This window comes from Epinephelus fuscoguttatus, linkage group LG15 (assembly GCF_011397635.1).
Source record: "Epinephelus fuscoguttatus linkage group LG15, E.fuscoguttatus.final_Chr_v1".
NCBI classification, from domain to species: domain Eukaryota; kingdom Metazoa; phylum Chordata; class Actinopteri; order Perciformes; family Serranidae; genus Epinephelus; species Epinephelus fuscoguttatus.
The window spans coordinates 39,190,242-39,215,407 of NC_064766.1; the positions used below are offsets into that span (position 1 = coordinate 39,190,242).

At 41.8% G+C, this 25,166-nt stretch overlaps 2 protein-coding genes across 3 annotated transcripts in view; both read left to right on the forward strand.

The window, feature by feature from the left end:
* Nucleotides 1-18,326, forward strand: part of basp1 (brain abundant, membrane attached signal protein 1) — a 76,455-nt gene extending 58,129 nt beyond the window's left edge. The window contains exons 1-2 of one of the 2 annotated variants that reach the window (XM_049598559.1): nucleotides 12,454-12,645; nucleotides 16,903-18,326. In XM_049598559.1, coding sequence (XP_049454516.1) covers nucleotides 16,919-17,563 — 645 coding nt within the window. In that variant the 5' untranslated portion in view covers nucleotides 12,454-12,645; nucleotides 16,903-16,918 and the 3' untranslated portion in view covers nucleotides 17,564-18,326. Of the gene's footprint in view, nucleotides 1-12,453; nucleotides 12,646-16,902 lie in introns of those variants that run through there. The other variant, XM_049598558.1, reaches the window with a different exon arrangement.
* Nucleotides 14,218-25,166, forward strand: part of efr3a (EFR3 homolog A (S. cerevisiae)) — a 578,128-nt gene continuing 567,179 nt past the window's right edge. The window contains exon 1 of the mRNA XM_049598484.1: nucleotides 14,218-14,231. The gene's annotated coding sequence lies outside the window, so the exon portion shown is untranslated. The remainder of the gene's footprint in view (nucleotides 14,232-25,166) is intronic.

The window sequence follows — 25,166 nt, forward strand, 5'->3', positions numbered from 1 at the left end:
GAACAATGGCGAGTGCTATGGATATCTATTAAGGCTAAATCAACATTTCGTCTCGATATTGCGTCTTAAAGCCACGGCAAAACAGTTATCTTGGCATGGCTACGCATCAGTGTGGACTTAAAATGATGTTAGATTAATGCAGACATGGCTCTCTGGTTGTGGTTAGGAAAATTGTATCCGCTTCCCTATGTTAATCAGCTAAAATGGATGCAGTGTCACACTGACTTTGGAAAAGGAATGTGGACCATTCTGTTTGATACCAGTCAAGATAACACGTGCATCTGATTGGCTCACAGGTGTCCATTTAAACTGCCTATCAGGAGGTTTGAGTCTCATCTCTGGAGGTAACTATGGAAACAGTATTGATGCACCAACATTTCTCCGATGACACTCAGACGATAAATGACGGTAAACAAAAACTAATTAAAATGAATGACAATGTAAAGTAAACACAACCTCATTTCTACTGTGGAACTGTGTATTACTGAAAACTTCTGCCTTTTCTCCTTAAAGAATAATTCAAAATGTACTTTGAGGAAAAAAGTAACCACTCAAACTGCTCATTCCAAGGTCAAAAATGAATTTCCTCACTCATTTAAAAAGCAGTTTTGTTTCAGGAATCTACAGAAATGGGACACGCAGAGCATTTGTGGTGAATGGCTTTCGATCCAGACAAACTTTCTGCCAGCTTTGCAGACATGGAGGTCATGTGAGCGTCTGAGGAGGAGAGGATTTTGCAGAGTGAAATGCCACTGACTCCACAGAGATGGACATAATCTGTTTCACTTCTCTATTTTGTTTTGTCTGCCGTCGGTTTCCTCTGCAGCCAACAAAGCATTGGGAACGATTTTGTATTCAGTAATAAACGTCTCAGTAAAAAGCGTCTCAGAGCGCTTCGCTGGCTTTCATCTCCGCTGAGTGCGTCCTCTGACTCGTAAGCAGCAGCTGAACACACAGCGGCTCTCTGTGGTCGCACCGTGCTGATCAATAACCATTTCCAGCCCAGGAGTTTTCTCAAGCTCTGTCAATTTGAGGATTGATCCGCTAAACACCAATGAAAGTGTGTGTGTGTGTGTGTGTGTGTGTGTGTGTGTGTGTGTGTGTGGAGCCTGAGACCAGAATAAGCAGTGGGCAGTCTGTTTGCGCTCTGGGTAATTAGACTGCTCTCCAGAACAAAGTGATGACTTTGTTTAGATCACTTCCTGCTTCGGTATAAAATCCAATACAAATTACCAGATACACAGTTTAAAAACAAAACAAAGTATTGCTTGACCAAATTAGTACTGACACAGAAATAAAACTTTGTGATAAAACACTTTGCCACGGTAGCAAATCTGTTGCATCTTGTTTGTGCCAAAGTTATTAAGGTTAAAAACAAGCAAAAATAAAAATAAAAACGTTGGATAATGATCCCAAAATTCCAATGTCAGTGTGACACTGCAACTTTTGTTTGTTTTTGCAAGAAACCCTCATATATGAAACATTCTTCTGATAGTTTGGCCATTTTCAGCCACATTAGCAACTACGTCAATCCGCCAGTAAAAGCTCGCACCAACTATGGGATGGATGGTACGCAAGTCATTTCATGCTATGGTTTCTACAGGACTGATTCTAATGACTGGTGATCCCCACAGCGCCATCATCAGGATAAAATCTCAGTTTGATATATGAGCAAATGCTAAACATTTCCATCAGCCTCAGATATACTCTGCATTTAAGGCTAAGTAGTAGAGATGCACCAATTTATCGGCTGCACAACGGTATCGGCCGATATTTTCCTTGTTGACTGCCATCGGCTGATCACTAATTAAGGTAGCATTCACTGATGGCAGTGGTCGATGTGTTTCTGTTGTGTCACATCAATTTTGTGCAGGCTTTAAAGCAGGACTCAAGACTGATCATGTCACGGATACACTAAACATCATATCGACACATCAGGGGACGCACTTGTTTCCCTGGTAATGCCACATTTTGAACACAGATCCATGTTGACATCATCAGCAGTAGAGCTAGTTAACATTAGCTGTTAGCTGTTAGCAGCATGGCGGGAACTAACTGCAGAAGGACGTTGCATTGAGTTACATTATGATGCGTTCAAGCTCTATTCAGTAAAACTGAGTATTAGGCCAAGGTGAATTATAACCTTCTCTTGTCTTCAAATGTTAAAAAAAATATATATATATTATATATATATATCCAGCCCAGGAGTTTTCTCAAGCCAGTATGCTCAACTATAGTGGTAAACACCGTAAACATGACCTGCCGCCAAAATTAGCATTTAGCTTAAAGCACCATTGCACTTGAGTACAGCCTCACAGAGTCACAAGCATGACTGCAGACTCTAATGCTAACAATATGAATATTGTTGATGATTTTTTCTTTTTTTTTTTTTACTCTGATCACTGATTCATTCATTCATTTTACAAAATAAGCAACCAAAATTAAACAAGATGTTTTGTGGGACGTTACCTTCTAACTTTCATCCAGCAGTTTCCCGCCAAATCTGACTTTAGGTCCAGTTTGGCAGAAATCTCCTGGATTCCTTCGTGACGTCAAACAGGACCTGTTTGTGCTCTGCAAAAATATTCACTCCAGTTTGAACTTTATAGTACTTGCTTCAAATTGATATTAGCTCATTGTATTCCTTGAAACAGAAAGGCAGTGACATAATTTTGAGATACAAATTTCTATATGTGGCAGCAAACACGCTGATTCTTGTGTTAAACCTGAGCTACACGTAGATGATATTAGCTTCACACAGCTGGAAGCCACCGTAGACTGAAAGTGTTTACTGTTGGACAGAAATAGCTGTAGCCGGCAGTCCTGCTGCTGCTAGCTTTGACGCGGGGGACCAGTACTGACTTTTACTGATGGTACACTTTGTGCCTGCTGCTGTATCCTGAAATGGACCAGCAGCTCTATGTTTTCAGGCTGGAATACAAGTGTAGAATATGTGGTGGGAATGGTGGAAGAGAATACTTTTGCATCATCCTTGGCTCTGATGTCGTAAGGCTTGCCAAGGTTCGGAGTGCTGCGTTTTTAAAATAGCACACTGCTGTGGGAAAATCATTCCAGCACAATGTGAGTATCTCGCCTCCCGAAAAACATCGTCATGGACTCCAATCTGTCATTTCAGCGAGTTGAATATTTGAATTCGGCCTCCGCTGACTGTGAGCCCCCAACTCCCAGCATCCTCTGCTCCCCGCTGTTTCTTCCAACTCAGTGCAGAGAGCAGGCGTGGAGGGTTTTTTTTGTTGTGTGTGTGTGTGTGTGTGTCTGTGTGTGTGATTGGGCCAAATTTTCTGCTCCAGTTTTCCAGCCTGTCCGCTCAGCCTCCTGCACTCGCCTGCTGCAGTTTGGTGAAACAGACTCATCTTAAATCAGCCAGCTGGATGGCAGCAGGAGGAAGTGTTCAGGCCTGTGTTATAAATTACAGCGTTGCATTCATGTTGGGAGCACACAGGGCAGTTAGCTCACTGACATACTTCACTGTATTAATACACATATCACTGGGCTGAGATAGTTTTGAGTGATATATTCTCACAATTATTTATGTAGCAATTTTACAACACACCTTACAAAAAGCCCAATCGATCAAAGAGGGTTTCTGCTGGGATAGTTTTGCGTAGACAAACCCATCTCCACAGCGCTGTACGTGTCAGTGCTAGAGAAAGGTCTGGAAGCACCTTGTTATCATTCTGCTATAGGGGGAAAACGCTCTGGTTTGTTTTTGTTTCTTTAAACCAATCACAGTCGTCCTGGGTGGTGCTAAGCCCAGGATGCAGTGACAATGCTCTTGCAAAATAATGTAGGGGGAACACACACAGTGACAGGGCTAACTGTTAGCATCAAGTGGATATGCTACAGTTACTGACAGGTTTAACGACAGAGTGGAGCCATTTCAGTGTTGGTGTAAGTTTGTTGGGATCGTTTAACGTCTCAGTATCAGATGTTAGCACTGCTGCGATGTTAGCTCATGCTAAATGGGCAAAATCGCCAGGAGGAGAGCGGCTACGTTGACAGGGACAACAGAAAGTTTGCTGATCTGGCAGGCAGACAGTCTGGGATCAGACCCCAGCGCAAAAAGGATTGAATTTTGGTGTCGTTTGACTGGAGACATTTTGAAAGATGTGGCAAATCAACTCAGAAAACAGAGGAACATCGGGCAAGAGAGTCCTGCGGGATGGAGTCTGGGCTTTTCCAAGGCATGTTCACAAGTTGTTTTATTCGTTGTAGATCTTTACAACAATTCACCGAAAGAACAATGCAGGCAAGCAGTATTGCAGAAATCCTGTTAGCTCGGAGGTTGTTGTTTCCCAAAGTGAAGAGGATTTTGAAACCAGCATAATGCAGGTAGCAGAATAGCCACAGTCCACATCTGGTCAGTCAGACTTGTACTGGAACCAAAAGCCCCTTTTACACCGCCAGATTTTCTGCAAATGTTGGGCTGTTTTGCCGGCAAGCTGCGAGTGTTTAGACACACAGAGCCGAGGTGCCCGATTTTCCGCCACATGGGGGTAAAATATTGGCGAAACCTTTTTGGTTTAAAAAGAACGAGGCGGCCTTCCGCCACGGGAGGGGCTGTTGATGACTTATGGGAGGAGCTGTTGATGACGCCACATGTGCGACCCACTGGTGGTGGATAAACAGGAAACAGCTGATAGCAGGAATTAGCGAGCAGCTAGTAGCAAGAGGGAAACACAAACCTGACAGACACTGTAAAGATGAGCAACTGGGGAGACAAGGAATTGTGCGCCCTCCTTGTCCTCGCAAACAAAGAGGCCATTAACCTTCAGATGACGGGGACGGTGAAGAACGGGCTGACTTACGAGAGAATTGCTGAAGGACTGACAAGCCGCGGCTTCCCTCCCACGTCACTGTTTACGTCACACGCTGAGCTACACGTTTTGTTACTTGCTCACGCCCCCCATTGCCCCGAAAAAGGCACATTCTGTATAAACAAAAGTAGGTAGGCAGCATTTTGCTGCACTCCCCGATTTTGATTTTATACTGCCAATGCTGAAAAAGACTGATTGGGCTTTCCTGCAAATTTGCACAGTTCCTGTTTAAAAAGGAGTATTATGCCATAACAGTCAGTGCAGACTGTATGCTGCTTCCTGAAGACTTGTTGTCACAGTGAGGTGTCCAGATTTAAAATATAAAATATAACCTTGACCAACATATTTTGTAACCTGGGCTGTAGGGCTGAGATGCTGCAAAGAAATGCTTTGCAGATGAATACATACTGTAGTTCCAGCCTGCATGTTTGTGCACAGGCACACGTTTGCTGTTTCCGCTTGCTTCCAGTATTTATGCTAAGCTAACCACATCCTGAATCAGGAGAATATGTACTACAGATCTGGGATGGATATCAACTGTTGCATGTAACTCTAGGAAGGAAAACAGGAAAGCTTATTTTGTAAAAAAAAAAAAAGTGGGACTTTTCCTGTAACTCCTTTTTCATTTTTATTCAAACATGAATTTCCCAAGTGCATTTTTGTTAGGCATAATCAACTTAGTCGATAGCTCATTTGGGATAATAAGCAATAAATTAGTTGTGGTGTGACAAAGATGTGCGGAGTGGTAACATCATGATTGGTAATCACAGGGTCGGCTGTAGAACAAATGAGACAATGCGGAAACAGGTTTACAAGTTTCCCTGACGTGTGATTACAATACAGATAGAAACTCCATGTTCCATGTGCATTTTAATATTTTTCGTAACCCTGAATTTTGATCAGGGGTTATGCAGCCTGTAGTAAAACATGCATTTAGGCAAATATTTGTGTTACAGAGCATCCTTGTCCAAATGTGCTCCTTTAAATGCATTTTCTGTAGGTATGCATGCTTTAAAACATCCATGTGAAGTTTTGGAGTTGTGTCGGGGTCTGAAGCAGAGAGCTGCAGCAGCTGAAGCAGTCTGTGGTGCGGCTGCAGATCGGTTCAGTAACACTGTGATAACGCAGAGCTGTTTTAAAATGGAGGTCAGTGTGACACAGGAGGTGGAACTGTGTTGTCGCCCCAGGCTGGATTCAAAATGGAATACTATGTCTGTCTGTGTCCCGTGAAAACCATGTTCCTCCTCCAAATGTCAACTTTTAGGAACAAAGAACGAGTGCCGCTAATGCCAAGTGATGCTTTTTTGATTTTTTTTGTCGTTCTGGCCAAGTTTATTTTTACAGGCCAGTATCACATACAGTGTGTCAGTGGGTTTACAGCTCCTGAATGAGCCCACGCTATTTAGTGTTTTCAAAGATGATGGGTTTCCCTTTTGGTGCTGTTTCTTTTTACACAGAAATATAATTATACTTTTCCTTATTTTTTAGTCACATATTTAATGTTCCAGTGTCAGATGTTTGTTTCAAATGTGGCCCAAGTTTCAAATAATGAGGTAAACGTATATAAAAGTAATTCCTATGAGGAAAATAACTCAGACTCATGTCAGCTTATGACTCCATCTGCTTCACTACCGCAAGTGTTTATGTTACTTACACTGCTACATGTAGCTACATGCTAACATCAGGTAAACTTATAATCTTGGTTGTTCTCTCAGATCATATTCCTGCTGGAACATGTACGGTTGTGAAAACATCTATTGGTGATTTTTCACAGTACAAAGTGCAGCTCATTTTCCCGCTGTAGTGATGGTACAGAGACAGCGAGACACAGAGGGCTCATACCCTGTGTCCCAGCACAGACAGTATGAAAAAAAAGTGTTTTTGACTGATAAAGCATGTAAACATGCCTCCAGTAGAAACCCAAAACCATGATCTACACTGGTCTTGGCTGTAGCTGCTGCAGTGAGCATGGCAGTTTTAGTGGTTTAGTAGTGGGAGAAGTCAAGAGGTGTGCTGAAGCTTAGCTGAAGCTGCGGTCTGCAAGTTATGGAACATAACAATAAGGTCCCAAATAAAATAACCGGAATGCATTCTTTAAAGCCAAGAATGTTCACTTTGCCTATTGATTCGATGCACAGGCGATAAACTAAACGCAGGAGGGAGGTCCAATCTGCTGAAATATCAAAAAGGAAACATACCTTCCTGGCTGCTAGTCTAGGTCAGACCTTTATTAATTCTCCGGCTAGCTGCTAACAACTGTTGATTTTGCTCATATGCATCCCAGTATGCACAGTGCACCTGTCTATGGGAGCAGTTTAACTTCAACCCACGGCGCATGTCTCGTAGTTGTGGCAGAGCGAGGTCAGATCATAGGCCCACCACAAACACACCAGTTCATGTGCGGTAAGAAGACAATCTGAACTCCAGCAGGGAGAAAATTCACGAGACCATGTGGCGGTCACATCTTCAGTCAGATGACTAGTATGGATGGTCATACTCTCTGCAGTCGTGTTCACATGACCATCACCTGTAGCTTAGTTTCCATGTTTTCTGCACACAAAATGGCCGCGAACAAAAACTGCCAGTAGTAAACCCTTGCTGACATGATCTTTATTAAGGCCTCTATATCTGGTTCCCCCATCCTGAAACCAAACTGTAGTGCTCCTGCAGCTCCTCCTGCTTTCTGCTGTCAAGTTGATTTTCCATAGGACATGGAAGGGTAGTGAGTGCGTCCTAGCAGGACGGGGAGTCGGCTGGTGACAGCTTTAACCTTTAACGTGTCATCTTGGATGGCAGGGACACAGAACCTGCCAGGCCAAGCTCACCACTGCTCCGAGGCCAGGGACTTACTGAGACCCCAGGACCTCATGGAGGACTCCATCTGCCTGACCACAGAGAACAGGAGACAGGGATTACAATCTGACCGGCAAAAAATGGTCAACAGAAATCAGAGATCATACAAAGAGAGAGAAGAATACAATGTCTGGGTGCTACTGACACAGGCCTCTTCAGTCTGGACAAAACTAATGTGTGTCAGGACAAAGAAGAGCTCCATCATATCACAGTATGTGCTAGGAAAATTAAAAAACAAATACATTCAGGCAAAGATGGGACCACGTCATTGTTTTTCAAGTCACCATGTAGTTTTGTACGCAGACTTTTGGTATCAATTTTTCCAACTGGTGCTCAAAACATGAGCTTAGTTCAAAGTTCAAGTTTAGCTCAGTCAGCTGTCTCAGACTCTCAACATCCCTCCATGTTGAGTTTCAGATGCTCCCATGAGGGCGGACATTTAGCCTCCCAAAATGCAGCACATAGCCTTACAGATTGTCTTTGTCTGGTCTGCTTTTACTAATCTTCACAAGCACTGACCCTTAATGTCCATGATTTACCCGTGTGTGTGTGTGTGTGTGTGTGTGTGTGTGTGATACCGGATGCTGTGTGTTATGTATTTGTCTGTTTTGTTGTACTCATGACTTCTTTCTGTATCTCAAATTACCTCTCCGGGAGATTAAAGTTTTACTTCACCTTACCTTTACCTTAGTTCGTGATGGTTCTCTCCTGCCACTTAATTGGATGCTGTTGGATTGAATTAAGTGTTGTATGAATGAACATGGAATGAATAGCATTAATGTTAGTGGCGTACCTGTTAGACAACAGACTATTTAGTTTCTGAGTTTGGGTGAAGAAATCAAGTATTTAAGTCAAAAGGTTCAGGTCACAAGTCATTGGTACCAAGGTCCAAGTCAAGTTTTAAGTCCTTTTGATTTTCCCAAGGCCAGTCTAAAATATTTAAATTTGAGTCCAAGTCAAGTGACTCGAGTCTGCACCTCTGCATTCAGGGTTCAACTTTGTTAAATAAAATTCTACAATTTTAATCAATTCAGTTTCAGATTTGGAGTTAACTACTGCTGAACTTTTTCTTTCAGTACTACATACTGCATTGAGTTATACTGATCTTAAGAAAAGTCTTCTTTATTAGGCAGATTTATTTGTATAGCACATTTCATACACCAGGGCAATTCAAAGTGCTTTACAGAGCAATAAAGTATAAAACGATAAATATAAAAACTAAACGATTTACAATTTAAAAAATAATACCATTAAAAATAGCAAAAGTGCAGACAAGAGGTGCAAAGATAAAATAAAAAGTTTAGAAATAAGTTTGCAGTCATTGCGGGTTGGGCTAGGCAGTGTAAAAAAGGAATGTTTTTAGTTTTGACTTAAAAATTGGTCAGATTAGTAATCAATTATTAATTAATAAATAAATAATAAAATAAATTGATAAGAGCGCAAAAATGCAAAAATATTGAGCGACTACGAGTGACACCGATCACAGATACTCAAATGATACATTGTTATTATGACACTGATTATTGCAGGTTTAAACATAAATAACACATACACATTTGTATAATTGTAAAGAAAGAAGGTTCCAGCTGAGAGAAAGATAGCGAAGGCACATCCACAGACTGAAACAGAAAGAAAAATAATCCCAGGAGAGAGAGCATCGAATTTAGACACGCCAAAGAAAATACAACAAAAGACAGAGTGGCTGCAGAGAACGGAGAAGAAGCAATTTGGAGCACTGAAATTACACATCCAGGACAGAAAACACTGCAGGTGAAGCAGACGAGACTGAAGACATGGACAGGAGGGAGGCCGGAGTGATGATGGAGGGATGATTGCAGAGAGAAGAAAGTGTGAGGCGGGTAGTCGGGGAAAAGAGAGCAAAGCCGAGCAGTGGCATTGGTGTGTGGGCGTGACAGATGAGTCGCCAGAGAGAGAGAGAGAAAGTTTGAGAAGAAATCTGAGGAGAAGTCAGCCATCTGTTCCTGCAGAGAATTCTGCTCGTCTTAAACCACTTTGCCACCTTACGACTCGATAGACAGGAATTTGATTGTCGATTAATAATGTTTTATAAATACTTCTTTACTGAACGCCGCTGTTGGGTGATCAATCATGTGTTTTGTGAACTCAGCAGCTTGGCGGGTTGAGGGATTGGAGAGTCGGTGGGTAGGGGAGGCAACTGCTGAATGCAGTGGAAAAAACAGGAGGAAAAAGTGCAGGTGGTGTTAATCTTGTGCACTCTCAGGGAAAATAAATGGACCTTAGAAAGATGCACTGAGTTTTCACTGAGGTCTGTAAAGATTGCATTTAAAAACAGGGTGAGTGCAGATTCTTAAACGAGTCTCAGTGGTGTGTAAAAATTGTCTGATAATGCGACTCATTATACTGCCCAGTCTCCCCTCCCTAAATCACAGAACAGGTCATTTAGAAGTGCCTTAAAAGAACAAATGCAATGTGATCTCACAGAAATATGTCGCACTGGTATCCTTGCCAAAAAGCCTATGGGATTTTCCCATTGGATTCTGTGTTATTGCCGAAAATAAGCTCTGTGGCAAACAAACATTTATAATACTTGCATGTTTGTTCAGAAGGATAATCTTCACTATTGAACACTAGTTTAATGATTTTGAAGCCTAAATGCAATCACCAGCAATAACAAGCTAATGTTAGGCTATAAACACACCACACTACTGTCTCATGAAATAACATCTGGAATTTCTCAATTATGGGATGAATAAGGGTGTATCTTATCTTATCTTATCTTGTCATCACTATAACACGACTGTAAAGCCGTGTTTGCTGTGATGAAGTTCTGTAGTTTCATTTAGCCACTTGTTAGCAACCAGCTTTTTTAAGACATGTAGAAGCTTCAAAGTTCATGAGTTGGGTATTGGGTAACATAAAAGTCTCTGCTGCTGTCAAGTACCGCCGCTTTGTCAGTGGTCCTACACGTCTATATGTGGCGCCCTAGGTACCCTCCTGCATTTGTTCTAGACGTTCAGGGACAACGTGCCAGTTAATGTTTGTTACAGCATACAGTGTTGTTCAAAATGAACTTACAGCGTAGATATAACACTTAGTTTTTAGGTGTGCTTCCGTAGTTTTAGGAAACAAAAGCATGTGATTAGGTTTAGAAAAAACCCATCATGGTTTGGCTTACAGTTCACACAGCGGGCTCCCAGGTGAAAGTCCGGTGTTTGTTTGACCCACCCACCTCCCCTCCCTATACAGACGTTCTCGATCTTTATATTGTGCTAGTTGCTGACGGCATAACAAACAGGCTGAATAGTCACCTCCTCCTCAACAACACCAAGAAGAAGAAGCTCATCTTTGACACCTGGCACTTCAATAAACTCTCCACCCCTCATTGCCCCACCACCATCAACAGCCAACCAGTGGAGATGGTGGAGAGCTTTAAGTACCTCTGCATCATCATGGACAATAAACCAAGCTTCAATCAGGACACCACAGACATCCATAAACACTGCCAACAAAGACTCACAGTCAAACCCCACCTCCTGCTCCTTCTTTTTTGTAGCATTATTGAACCAATCCTCCTGTATTGCACCACCTGCTATCTCACCATGCTCACCTTCACCAAGAGAAACAGCCTCCTAAAAAATCACTAATATATCTTCCGACATAATTGGCTCCCCACTCCTAGCCTGTCAGACCTCACTGACACTGCAACCACTTGCAGAGCACTGACATTAGCACACAACCTCCGTCACCTCCTCAATCCATGCCTCCTCCTGACTCACTTTGGGAGCAGTTTTGTGCCCTCAGCCATTGTTGTCTTCGACTTGTACTGTGTTACTGTGATTTTCTTGCTGTTTCTGTCATGTGTTTTGCCCGTTCTGAGTGTTTATTCGCACAGACTTTGAAAGGAAATTTCCTTGTAACCTTGTAAATTTCCTTGTAGTGTAACTCTGAAAAGAGATGCAGACGATTTTGTGCAGGGCCAGAAATTAAAAGAGAAATTTACGAATGTCAGGTGGAGTCTGTCAGGTTAATAGCTTAACAGAGGAATAGGAGGTTTCCAAACAGCAGATCTACCTTGGTCACTGATTCCACAGTGATTGGGATCAGGGATTGACACGGTTAGAAGATTAGCTTTTTATAGCTGTAACAATGAAGCTGTGTCTAAAAGGATTGAGACACTTGATTCCAAATCCTTGTGGATGCGTTTGAAAGGTCAAGAAATCCATTTAACACCATTAATTTAAAGATGAAACGATAGGGGTAATGTCTTTAGGTGCAATGGCAAGTTAAAATTAGTTTCAACACTGGACATTGACTTGTTGACTCATTGCTCATAGCTGATTTTTTTTTCTTAGGGCTCTGTAGGTTTCACTGTTTGCTGATTGGCACTTTCAAGCTGTCTGATTCAGGAACTTAATTTTCAGAGTAATTATAAGGCCTTTAAATACCCCTTTCACCTAATTTTTACACACTTCAGGTCAGTAGACTTGAGGTTTTCCTCGGCACTGATACCATCGTCCATATAAAGTGATGCTGGGAGTTCACAGCTGGCAGATCAGACTTCCTTTTGTGCTTCCCTGACTGCAGTGTGCAGGTTAAATTAAGTCTTTTGTGCACCCCAGGGCATTTTCTCCAGGTTGTCTCGGCCCTGCCCCAGCTCTTCAAACACTAAAACCACACGCCCAGCAGTGAGAAAGCGTGCCTTTGGTTGAAAAGAAGCCATTGTCTGCTCAGATGATTGTGATTCATTGTACTGGCAGCACAAGCCGGGAGTCAAATGATGTGATGTAGCGGAGAGACCTCCATTGTGGCCCGTATAAAGCTGCGGCAGGAACGGCGGCCCTGGCAGATACCGACTGTTGGACATTCAGGGGAGTTTTGCATGAATAGTGGAGTAATTCAGTCGGTGGCAAGGAGGTGATTAGCATTTTGAGTGGATTCACCGCCGGCTCTGTTCCATTCACAGGGCGAATCTGTGAGTAGCCAGCAGAGTCTCTCAGTGGTCTGGTTTGTTTGGGAGGAAAAGGTCATGTCTGCCTTCACAGACGTTTTGACAGATTTCACATTTACAGATGGACAAATGGATGATTTTGGTGCCAGACACATAAATGAAGGAGAATCTCAGGATATTGTGAAGTTAGTCCATCGAAATCACCACGAAAAAATACGTTTTGCATATGCTGACTTCTCATTTCATATCATTCAGTTTCTGTTTCATTTTGAAACAGATTTTTATAAGAGCAAAAATTTAGCAATTTAGTAATATTTATAATCTGAGATGTATACATTGCAAAGTGCCATGCATACCAGTTAAAGACTTCTGGGCTTGTTTAGAGACCACACATATTCAAGTTTTTTGTATTACTCATACCTTTATAACTCATTGTATGTCGAATCCCCCCAAAAGTAGGACCCATAGAGATTATAAGAGAATGAAACCTTCTTTAAAATAAGTAGCTTCTTCCCAAAATGCACAATTTACCATGTGAGAAACTGAAAATGAGAAACCAAGGAGGTTTCTGTTTGCTTTTAGTCAGCAGTACAAGGCAAATGCTTTCTAAATTACATAATATAGGATAAGACAAAAAAGAACTGTTTAGAATAACCATCATTGAACATAACACATTAAATTAAAAACAGTTTCATATGTATCATATCGACGTTTGTAAAGTGATGTAGTATATGAGCTGACTTTTTCATCTCAAGGTATTAAGGGATGGTGGATGGCATGACATCTAGGAAAGATGCCTGCCAACTTGCAGACTGTTTGAGACGAACAAAAAACAAAAGTGGTTGTTTTTAAGTGACCAGTCGCTGCTTTTAAAGGGAGGATTGTGCCTATTTGTAGACAGTTAAAAGTGTTTTAAAAATCAATTCTGGGATATCACAGATGCTTTGCATAGATCCGAGGAAAGACTCTTACACCAGTGACAACATTTAAATCAAGGCATGGATTTTATTTCTTATCACTGTGATGCATTTTGGATTATTTTCACTATTCTCATGAACTGCTGCACATAGTTGAATGCATGGAAGAGATCTGGCACATGTTCACATGACTGTCACTTTGTGCTCTCTGAGGTCTATCTAGTCATGAACTTAAGCTTGTTGCTTTTTAAGGACAGTAAATGTACAAATATTTAAAGACTGGAAAAAAGATCTTTTTTTTCTACAGCGGATGCAGCAGTTTGGATATTCAGATGCGGAATTGAAAACATTCACAGCACATTTTTTCTGGCTTTTCCTAATGAGCACAAGAGACTGCCAAGTTGTTTCTGGCAGTTTGAAGCATCAACATGCAGACTTCATATTTCAAACAACAAATTGTACCGTTCTGGAGTCTTTGCTCTTAATAAGCCTGATTTGTTGTGGTATTGAAGTCCTCTCCCCCATCGAGCAGACAGATGGTGATATCCATGAAAAAAAGCTTCAATTGAAGGAGAGAGCCAGAAATCTGCAGGTGTGTGTGTGTGTGTGTGTGTGTGTGTGTGTGTGTGTGTGGTGAGCCTGCCTCCGCACAGTGCTATCTACAGTACCTGCTCAATGACTGTTTACCTACAGGTCTTAATCACATGAAACACATTGTTGTCCGTTCACACAGCTCTACGGATCCATTGATTTCATTCAGTTTGCTAAGAGAAAAAAAAAAAAAATTCTTTGCTGATGATGCGATGTTTTACATGGTACACTATCTGCAACCATTTGGACACTGCTCCTAGCTTTGCCATATTTTCTGATTATTTAAGTACATTTCAGTCAACCTACTCATATGGAATGAGCTCATTATTAAAGGATCATTTCACCTAAATTACATATAAAAGAATTTCTCTCCTACACATCGTGGTATCGATTCAGGTGTACAGTTTTGGTTTATTTGCCCATCTTGATAGTGGATGTTTTCCAGATACGTTCATTATGGACATTTCTGGATTTTTCAGACATGTTTGTTGAAATATTTCTTCACTATGCTGATGAAAAAGAAACATAATTTGTTTCCCCTCAAAACTTTTTTGTGTGTAATTGTTATAGGTTTGCAAGGAGAGAAATCTTAAAACATGTAAAAATGAAACCAAAATTATCTACACAGCTGAATGCCACCGGGAGTAAGGACATATTTTTAGCAATTTGAATGCACTGAAGTTGTGCAGATGTGTACAGAAAGTGTATTTGGCATCAAAAAACGTGTCACTCCCCATCAGGATAAACAAAGATCAGCACTGAGGAGATCTGGGGAGTGATGCACATGGACAAGTGTTGTTATTATGCTGCCCAGAGGGCCAAAATGTAATAAATAACAATTAAAGCTGCAAGCAGCGCTGAACAGCCCCTCACATCTTCACGCATTCGGGGGTCCTGGCAGGACAACGACTGCTGGGCTTTTCATTTCTGTGAAAGTCAGACACTGCATGCAGGAGTGAGACGGAATATCCTTGTAGAGCGTGGGCGCTGAAATGACCTATTTCAAATTTTGTACCACTTACTGTGTCTATTATGTGGTGCTTGAGAACACTCTTATTATATGTCATGTTGGTGTAAATCAGTCGTAGACCAAACCATGGACATTTCATGCAAATCAAAAGATAATTGACTGACAAGGCTTACTTCCTGTTGCCAAAAGGTGGCGCAGTCACAATGACACCTCATTTGCATGTTGATGCCTTCAGGCCTGGAGCCTTATACAACAAATGAAAATTGGGGCAGATTAGACGAGCAGGTTAGAAGTTAGAATAACTTCCTGTTTCATGGCGAATAAGGCGTAGCCATGGCAACATCATTCAAACTCACACAAATTAGAGGTGGATCTGGTCACCCTTCGGGGAGTATTATGCCAAACTATAAAAACATGATATATTCTGTTATCAGTAGGTAGATTGGACATTGTATGCTCAAGTTACAACAACTTAATTGTTTATGGCAAGATGGCCGCCACGCCACACTATTTGATGAAAATTACAATGTTCATCAGAAAGCATAAAACATGTCATTTCCTGTTGCCAGTATTGGGCGCGAGAACTCTAATGTAGATGTGTTCAGGATGGGACTCTTATCAAACGTGTGAAGTTCAGGGGTGCCTGGACAATGTACCTTGGAGTTACAAATTCACTTCCTGTTTGTTGGCGAAACATGTAAGTTTGATGCCTTGCTACAGTCACACGGTTCGACGAAAAGTCAAGCTTTTGATAACTTTTCATGTGGAGGTCTTTAGATGGTACAGACAAAATTTGAAGTCTATCAGAATAAATCTCTTGGAGGACTCTGTCCAAAAATTGACCAAAATTACATGGAAAATTCAAACTTCATGTTGGGTTAAGGGTATGGCTCTGGGAGACTTTTTTGTATGTCTTGGCATGTTACATGTGCCTAGCAAGTTTCATACATGCAAGTGAGACCAGCTTCGGGCTGTTTCGTAGAGATTCTGTACGGGCGCTACCGAGCCAGTTTTTGAAATCAGTGTGTGACCCAAAGAATTTTTCACCACGTCTGATATGTGAGCAAAGTTTAAGTTTTTGAGCATGTTTAGCCACTCCAAATAGTGATTTATCTCTCAGAAATATAACAATAATTTCTTGCATTTCAAGAGGCTCCTCGCTCCATTTGGTGCTTGGGCCCATGAAATAAAAATACTATACTACTGTTTTCATTCACTTTTCTTCCGTGTAGCGTTTGAACCCACGTGACTGTTTCCTCTCCTCATGTTTAAATAAGCTTTGCCTGCTCTGAAAGAAGAAAACATCACGCTGGGAGGCTCTCTGAGGAGCATGTGCTTCGGTTTGAGCGCATGCATCAAAAATGCAAAATGGGAGATGTTTTTTCATAAATGCATGGCTGCTGCATATCATTTCTATGACCATTTTCTTTTTCTTGGTCTCTTCCTTTATGAAAGCTCATGCAGAGATGTCAGATCCTGCACCTGCTGTCTCATACAGAAAAGTCTGTAGCCTGACAGGCAGCTGGTGTAAAAAACTGATTCAGTTTTTCCACAAAGAGAGACTGCTCTTCATTAAAAATCATTCTCTGAAGAAGAGCGTTGCTTGAAGCATCACTCACTCATTGGTTGTGATCTTTCATTTATTTCTATTGAGAGCTTCCAGTGTGCTCAAAGACGTGATTTTTGCAGTTCTTGCATTTGGTTTATTGTTTGGTTTATTTTTGTGGTATGAGCTTGTTTCTTGTTGTGAATGAATGGCAGCTTCAACAGTGCTGAAATTCTTTTCTTCCCTTTCTCTTTCAGAGGCCAGAGATCCAAAATGGGAGGCAAGCTCAGCAAAAAGAAGAAGGGATACAATGTTAATGATGACAAGGCCAAAGACAAGGATGCTAAAGCAGAGGGGGCATCTGCTGAGGAGAGCGAAGCACCGAAAGACAACAAAGACGAGGCCCCAGCTGCCACCGACACTAAGGAGGTAGCGAACGACACAGCGGCCAAGGAGGCGCCGGCAGCAGACGCTGCTGCGCCCAAAGAGGAGGATAAGAATGCCACTCCGGCCGCAAAGGAGCCCGAGAAACCTGCTGCCAACGCTGAGCCGAAAACAGAGGCGCCCAAGAGCGCAGAGCCCGCCAAGGCCGAGGAGAAACCAGCTGCAGCCGCCCCGGCCAAAGAATCGGCCCCTGCCGCCAAGGAGCCCGAGGCTAAGGCCGCGGCACCTGCAGCTGAGAGTAAAGATGAGGCCGACGCCAAAAAGACTGAGGCCCCCGCGGCACCAGCAGCCAAAGCCGAGGCGGCCCCCGCTGCCTCCCCTGACCCCAAGCCCACAGAGGCAGCGGCGGCTCCCGCACCGGCGAAGGAGGCCGCCGCAGCCCCTAGTTCAACACCAGCCGCCGAGCCTCCAGCCAAGGAGGCGAACGCCACAGAGGCACCAAGCAAGGATCAAACCGTAGCAGTTCAAGATTAATGGACAGCTTCTTTTCGGAAATGAAAAAATAAAGTACCTAACTCAACGACGATGACGATTAAAAAAAATGAAAATGAAATTAACTAGCCCACCCATATTATGATAATAACAATAATAATAATAATTGTAATGATAATGATTTGTTGATTGAGGAGGACTGGAGCAACCACCTGGAGAAGTTTCCCACCGCTGCAGATGATTATTGCTATTATTATTGTTATGTTTTATTCTATTTTTTTCTGCTGTAGTATTTGAACTTTGATACGAGTCTGTGTCGGCCATACGCCTCGCCATCCCTCATCCATCATCCCTCTCCCTCATACGGTCAAGAGGTTTAACCCGACTCCCATCTCAGCTCACAGTAGGCCTGCGTTCAAACATCCACCTGCACCTTCTGCTCTGTGGACGGCACAAAATTTGGGGAAACAGGACTGAGGGAAGGAGGGGGTTTAAGAAATCACTTTACCAGCTGGGTACGTCCACTCTTCAGCTCTCCCCCTTCCACTCATCCTCCTCTTCAGTGTATCATGCTCTCGACTTTAGCCTCAAGTTTTTCATTGCCGTGGAATTGTGGCTGCGCCCTTTTTTAACCCATCCTCCCCCAACTTTTTGGTATCGTTGGGTTGTGTTGCTATCAATTTTCCTCTTGTGGTTGCACACCACTTTTCCTGTACGGCAAGAACTGATAAGAACCTTTAAAGGGAGGTTAAATTTATTGTGAGGACTGAGAACACTCCGTCCTTCTAAGACATTTCGGAGGTTGACAAAAAAGGCTGGCTTTGCAGAGCAAAACACATTCTTAGACGTATAAAACAGTCGTAGGAATTTTTCAGATAAACTTCTAGATTTTGTACTGAAACCCTTAGGTATATTGTAAGTGAACTAAGTGGTTTTTTAACATTTGTAATACACTTATAAAATCTGCAGAGCCTCGCTGGAAAGATCTCCGCGGTGCTCTTAGAAAGTCTGAGAGAAATCTCTGATCCTCCGTCCAAATCTGATGACAAATTTTAGAAGTTTTTTGTCTTAAAAGACATATCTACTGCTGACCGGGGTGAAACAGATTTTACAATCACGTCTCAGAGGTAGTTTGATCCTGCTTAGACAACCAAGTTGGTGACGTTTGCTGCATCATCAGGAGACGTCCGGAGTTCAGCTCTTTTCTGTGATTGCCTTCAGTTTCTGGACTGTAGAACTTGAGTCTTTCACTTACTTAAGATAAAAATGTAGGCGTACTTACACGTACTGTAAGTAAAAGTCCTGCATTTAACTTAAGTGAAAGGTTAGCCACTAAATATACTTAAGAAGTGAAAGTATATTGTAAAAGTATATTGATATATTGGACAGTGATGGAAGGTGTGAACATGAGCTTACCACAAGTTATATTTGTAAAGAAATTAAGAGCAATTTCTGGAATTTTGGAATTAAATTTGGAAATTAAATAATTAAAATTGGAAACTTTGGGGGATTTTCCTGTTTCCAGACCAGTTAAAGCATTACATGCTCATACATAGTTAAAAAAACCCCTCCAAACTCTTTATGTATATGTACTCAAATGTTGGAGTTTGCCATTTGTCTGGCAATTTTATGCCCAGTTATAACAAATTTGTCAACAAAGGCAAACCAGCAGATCAATCTGAAGTTGGCATTCATAATTACCCTTCATATGATTATAGCGGAAACATAAAGCAGTCTGTCCTGTAGAGTGAGCGTGGAGTGAGCGTCCCCACTTTGGTATCTAAGCAGGTAAAAAACACCACAGACGAGATCGTGTGCCGGCTGTTCGGCTCAGCAGTCTGATCCCATGGAGGACAGGAGGGGTGAGATTTCTGTGAACGATCATCAGCAACCTACTCAATCTACTGTGGTCCATGTCCCTATGGCAACCATACACCGCACTATCATTATGGGATGGAAAAGCCTTGCACATGAAAAGGGAGCTTCTGATTTTGTCATTTTCATCCATCATGCATTTTCCTTTACTTTTCCTGAATATATATCATGTATGTGTACATGTGTGCAGAGACAGAAGAAAAGAGGTAAATCTTTGACTCAAGTAAAAGCAATATTACTAGAGAATACTCTGTGGCAGTAGAAAGAGTTTGTATCTCTAGTTTTGGGGATTGTTGTGCTTTAGGATCAGCAGGAAGGAAGGACGCTGTTACAAGAGCAGAATAAAGAGAGGAAGGAAAGAAGTTGTGATGGACTGGAAGGAAGAACGGAGATACACAAGCAAGGACAGAGGAAATGAAGAAGAAAGAGGTTAACAAGAAAGGAAAGATTGTAGGACAATAAATATCAGAGCAAACGGTCAGACAGACTAAATATTTGAGGGTTTTACGTAATAGTAACAGTTGCGTAAGATACCAGCACCCTTACATTGTACTTATCTTCAGTGCTTGAGTCAATGTACTTTCCTTATTCCACCTTTGCATATATGTAGGTATATATCTATATATTTATTCATCTCAGCCATCCATCTGCCAACTTTTCTGTTTCATCCGACTGATACGCAGCGTTTTCCTCCCAGCACTTGTCAAACCGTAGCAGAAACAAACACTCGAGGAGCGTTGTGTGTCACTCGGTTCACTTTTTCTTCCTCTCTTGACTCAGTAAATTGCATGTCCGTGGTTGGGTGAACCTGTAGTCCTGTCTTTTTGGTCAAGTGGAAAAAAAAAATAAAAAAAATAATTTCTCAGTCTGCATCCATGGCAACTACAGTTGATATTTTCATTCCATGTCTCACCACTGCTATTTCCACACCACACGTTCATTCAAAAACAAAACAAAAAGATGATATGGAAATTGATGCATTCAAAATTATATGTACTTGTATAAATGGTGCAACAGTAATAAAATGTAAGAAATTGACTGAAACTCGAGGATTTTGTGCAAGTCAACTTTTTTTCACGCACTCACAAGTAAAGAAAATATTGTGGATTCAAAACTCTGAGACTCCAAACCCACGACTGAATACATACATCTTAAAGAAGGCTCACAAATATGTGGTTAAATGTTAGGAGACATCTCAGTAACTTCCTAAAACAGCTGTAGTGTAGTGTTACAGTTGTTGTTGTTTCACGTTACTCAGACAAGAGACAAGAGATCCTTTTCCAGAGGTGGATTAATCCATATTTTCTGCTCTAGTGGGTATTTCCAGGTACAGGACTGTTGTTTGCTGCCAGAAAACAAACTCAGACAAGTGTGTGCCTCCATCTCAGCACCAAACAGCACACAGACAACTAGCTGTCCAACAAAGCGACAGTTACTATTTTTAAACCATACAAATACACTACAGTCTCAATAATATTACCCAGTGTATATTTTGACTGTGCACCTGTTTCCGCCGGCTGCATACTTTCAAGTGCACTCGGTAGTAAAAACCTCCTGAACATCACCTCTTTTTAAAGTGTGCTCTGCCCTGACTTTACCTCTCCTCTGTGCAAAGTGATTCACAACATTATTACACTTGAAACACCTGGCAGGGTTCCAGCAGCACTCAGCCTCTCCGTCTCTGCAGCGTGAGACATTAATTCAGGGACAGACTTATTTTAATGATCCAAGTGTGAAATTTGGGTTAGATCAGTGATATTCATACTACACGCAGACACTGTTAAAAGAACACTAATCAGTTATCTGTAATGCAAGACAAAGTTTGTCTTTAATTTTCACTAAAGTGAGAAGGAGCCACCATATTTCACACAAGGCTTGACTGCAGCAGGTGAGTCGAGGTGTCTCTACATTCGCTCTCTGTTTGCAGATTAAAGAAGTGATTTGAAAATGTCAACTTGAGATCTGGGAAATGAGGATGAGCATTTTTTGCTGTTTCCTGACATTTTATAGACCAAACAATTGATCGTTTAATCAAGATGAGTAAAATAAATAAATAAATCTGAGCATGGGTGTGTGAGATGCTGCACGAGTCATAAGTAAGAGAAACAACAGGGAGCTCAGCTTATAAAGGCTGCAGGGCGAGGCCGAGCAGGTGAGCTGCATCAGCTAATGACCACCTGAAACAATGCCACAGGGACGTAATGCCTCACTCTGACTGTTTGGTTTGTGAATGTGGGTAAAAGCAGCCCACTCACCAGAAGAAAATACCTTTCATACATATCATATCAACATTTCTAAAGTGACATACAATATATGAGCTGACTTTGCCACCAGGAGGTGGAGTGAATGATGGAGGGGGAGATGCCTGCCAAACTGCAGACCAGAAACAGATTGGTTTTTAGTGAGACATCACTGCATTTCAGCAGCTTTTTAGTCACCAAACATGTGGACTGTTGCTGTGTTTCCAGCAGAGATGGTGCCACAGAAAGCTGTATTGTTTTTATACCAAGACATCACTGCTCTTCTTGGCAGGATAGTGGCACAAGAAGAGGTTGTCCTTTAATAAGGCATCGCTGAATTTCCTGTCTGGATAGAGAAATGGTTGTTTTTTTACTAAGACAACACAGCTTTTAGTCAGTTTAATGAGACATTACTGCATTTCAAGCTGAGGTAGTGCCACAAAAAGTGGTCGTCCTTTAACAATGTTTCAACATTGCTTCTGCTTTTCCTCACAGGATAGTGGCACAAAAAGAGATAGTGCCATGAAAGCGGTTGTTTTTTCAATGAGACATTACTGCGTTTCCAACTAAGAAAATGCCACAAAATGCAGTTACTTGACCGAGACATCACTGCATTTCCAGCTACGATCATGCCAGAAGAAGCTGTAGTTCTTTTCTTTATTTTACTGAGATATTGCTGCTTTTCCTGCCAGGATAGTGGCATAAAAAGAGGTCGTCCTTTAACAAGACATCGCTAAATTTCCTGGTAGGAAAGTACTATGAGAAATGGTTGTTTTTCTATAGACAACACAGCTTTCCAGTCCTAATAGTGCCACAGAAGTGGTTGTTTTGTACTGAGACATCACTGCATTTCTAGCTGGGATAGTGCCACAAAAAGTGGTTGTTTTTTTATACCGAGACATTACTGTTTTTCCTCAGAGGATAGTGGCACAAAAAGATGTTGTCCTTTAACAAGACATCGCTGAATTTCCTGCCAGGATAGAGAAATGGTTGTTTTTTTAATGAGACATTATTGCGTTTCCAACTAAGAAAGTGCCACAATATGCAGTTGCTTTGACCGAGACATCACTGCATTTCCAGCTGCGATCGTGCCACACGAAGCTGTGGTTCTTTTTTTTTTTTTTTTTAACCGAGACATTGCTGCTTTTTCTGCCAGGATAGTAGCATAAAAAGAGGTCGTCCTTTAACAAGACATCGCTAAATTTCCTGGTAGGATAGTGCCATGATGACCCTGATGAAGGCCACAAGCCGCTGTGTGTCGGAGTGTTGCTGGAGCTCTTTTGACATTTTCCAGTGTTTCCTCACTCTCCATGCACCTTGTGAATCGGTGAAGTGGTGCCAGAAACCACTTTCTACTTAAAGGATAGTGCCATGAGAAATGGGTGTTTTTCTACCAAGACAACACAGCTGTCCAGTCCAGATAGTGCCACAGAAAGTGGTTATTTTTTAGTGACACATCACTGCGTTTCCAGCCGGGATAGTGGCATGAAATGTGGTTGTTTTTCATTGAGATATTGCTGTGTTTCCAGTGGGGACTGTGCCCCCAAAACCCAGTATTCAAAGCCAAAACATGATCTTTTCCTAACAATAACCAAATGGTTATGGTTGTGCCTAAACGTGACCAAAGCATAAACAGAAGCGTACAATGCTAACATTTATTCTGGCAATGGGGTTGGCGATAGCAGACCTCACATTGTGGGGATTTGTGTGTGAGTATCACTGTAAATAAAATATCTTATGGACTGTTGGTCAAACAACAAAGCAAGCTGAAAACCACATGTTGGACTCAGGGAACTTGTATTTTCAGTGTTTTTTTCAAACAGTTCATAGATTAAATGATGGATCAAATAATCAAAAGATCAACTGATAAGATAAGTGAATGTACCACATTAGAGTTTTAAAGAGAAATGTCTTTCTTTCCTGTTCATAGCCACACATCAGTGGTGCTCAGAGGTAGCACTTGAAACAAAGAGGTGTGATGCTACTGGTCACACCGCTGACATTCTGTGTGTGTCAGAATCACAGGGTTGTTTGAGTTGACTGGGTTCATATGGATTACACACAGAGCACCCAAAGGCCCCCACACTGTCTTGTGGTGTTGGCAGCTGAGCAATAGTTTCACTCCTCGTTATCACATGAAAAGAAAAAAGCAAAACAATGTCGAGGACACCAGAAAGAGGACAAATACAAAGGAACAAAGCTTCGCCAAGAGATCATGATTGATGTCTTTATCTTTTCCTCTTTCTCGTCGCACTCCCTCTCTCGCGGGGAGGGAAGGACAGTAAATCAAGGACTTAATCTCTCCGCTGTGATTTACACCTGTTCAAATGCCATTTCTCACCCATTAATACCTTCCCCATGCCTTTACTCAGGCCACAACAAGGCTAGATAAGATGTGAGGCTGCACAGAAGTAGGAACTGAATAGGATGTATTCCACAGTATGAACCTATAACACAATGCCTGAAAATGTAAAACTCCAGATAAAGCCAGCTGTGTAAAAGAGGCCAGACTAAACATGATGTGTCACATGAAGAAAGCTAATTCTGAGCTTGTTTTGAACCAACCCAGAGAACTATCCTGGTCGTTGGATTATCTCATGGCAGGTCTGATTTATTCAACAAAATTAAAACACATCTCAGCATTTCACCAAATGTTCTTGGCTGCTTGCCTTCATCAGATCTGATTTATTAGCAGGGGCAGAGAAAGTGTCGAGATATTTTACTGATATTTTAAGTACTGCTACTTTATAGACTATTTCCATTTTAACTAGAGGAAGAAATTACTTGTAAAGGGCATGTTGTCACCTCTGGTTAGCGGTGAAAGCCAGATTTTCAAACTGGGTGCAGCTACTCTTTAGGTGTACTTCAGTACAGTACAGTTTTAATTTTTGGGGGGGGTCAGTTGGGGTCATGATTATTTACTTGTTGGGCTATGGACTTTCACTCAAATGCATAAGTAAGTCGTGATGCAGTGGTGTCTTGGTAAGTATGCATATACAGCAGGCAATACAAGCGGGGAGTGTGCCAGTAAACCCGGAACTCCGTTAGTGCTTTTAGCACTTCCGGTTCTCTCGTCTAAAAGTCAATACGTTTTTTGAATGGGATTTTGGTAAAATGCCTCAAATAAGGTCTGTGGTTAACAAAAGCTTAAGCGAGTTTCAGGTTTTGTTCTACAACATACACGTCAGTAAATACCCTACTTGTGAATTTTGAAGCTTTAACGTGTCGTAAAAAAGGCGGTTGCTAACAAGTTGCTCAATACGACTACATACCCTGCCGGGGACATTAAACGTCATCACCCCCGAACAGGCGAGAGTGCTGGCAGTCCGCCATTACAGCTTCTTATTTAACTTAAACAGTCCGATTTCCCCATTGTACAATGTTTTTAAAATAAAGCGGCCAAAATCAGTTGAAAGCTTAGTGGCGGTGACGTCAGGAGTCATGCGACCGTGGAGTAGTCATGTAGTCCGTTAAAGGGCCAGTGTGTAAAATGAGGTGAATGTTTATTTAGAAATCTAAGCCATGTTACG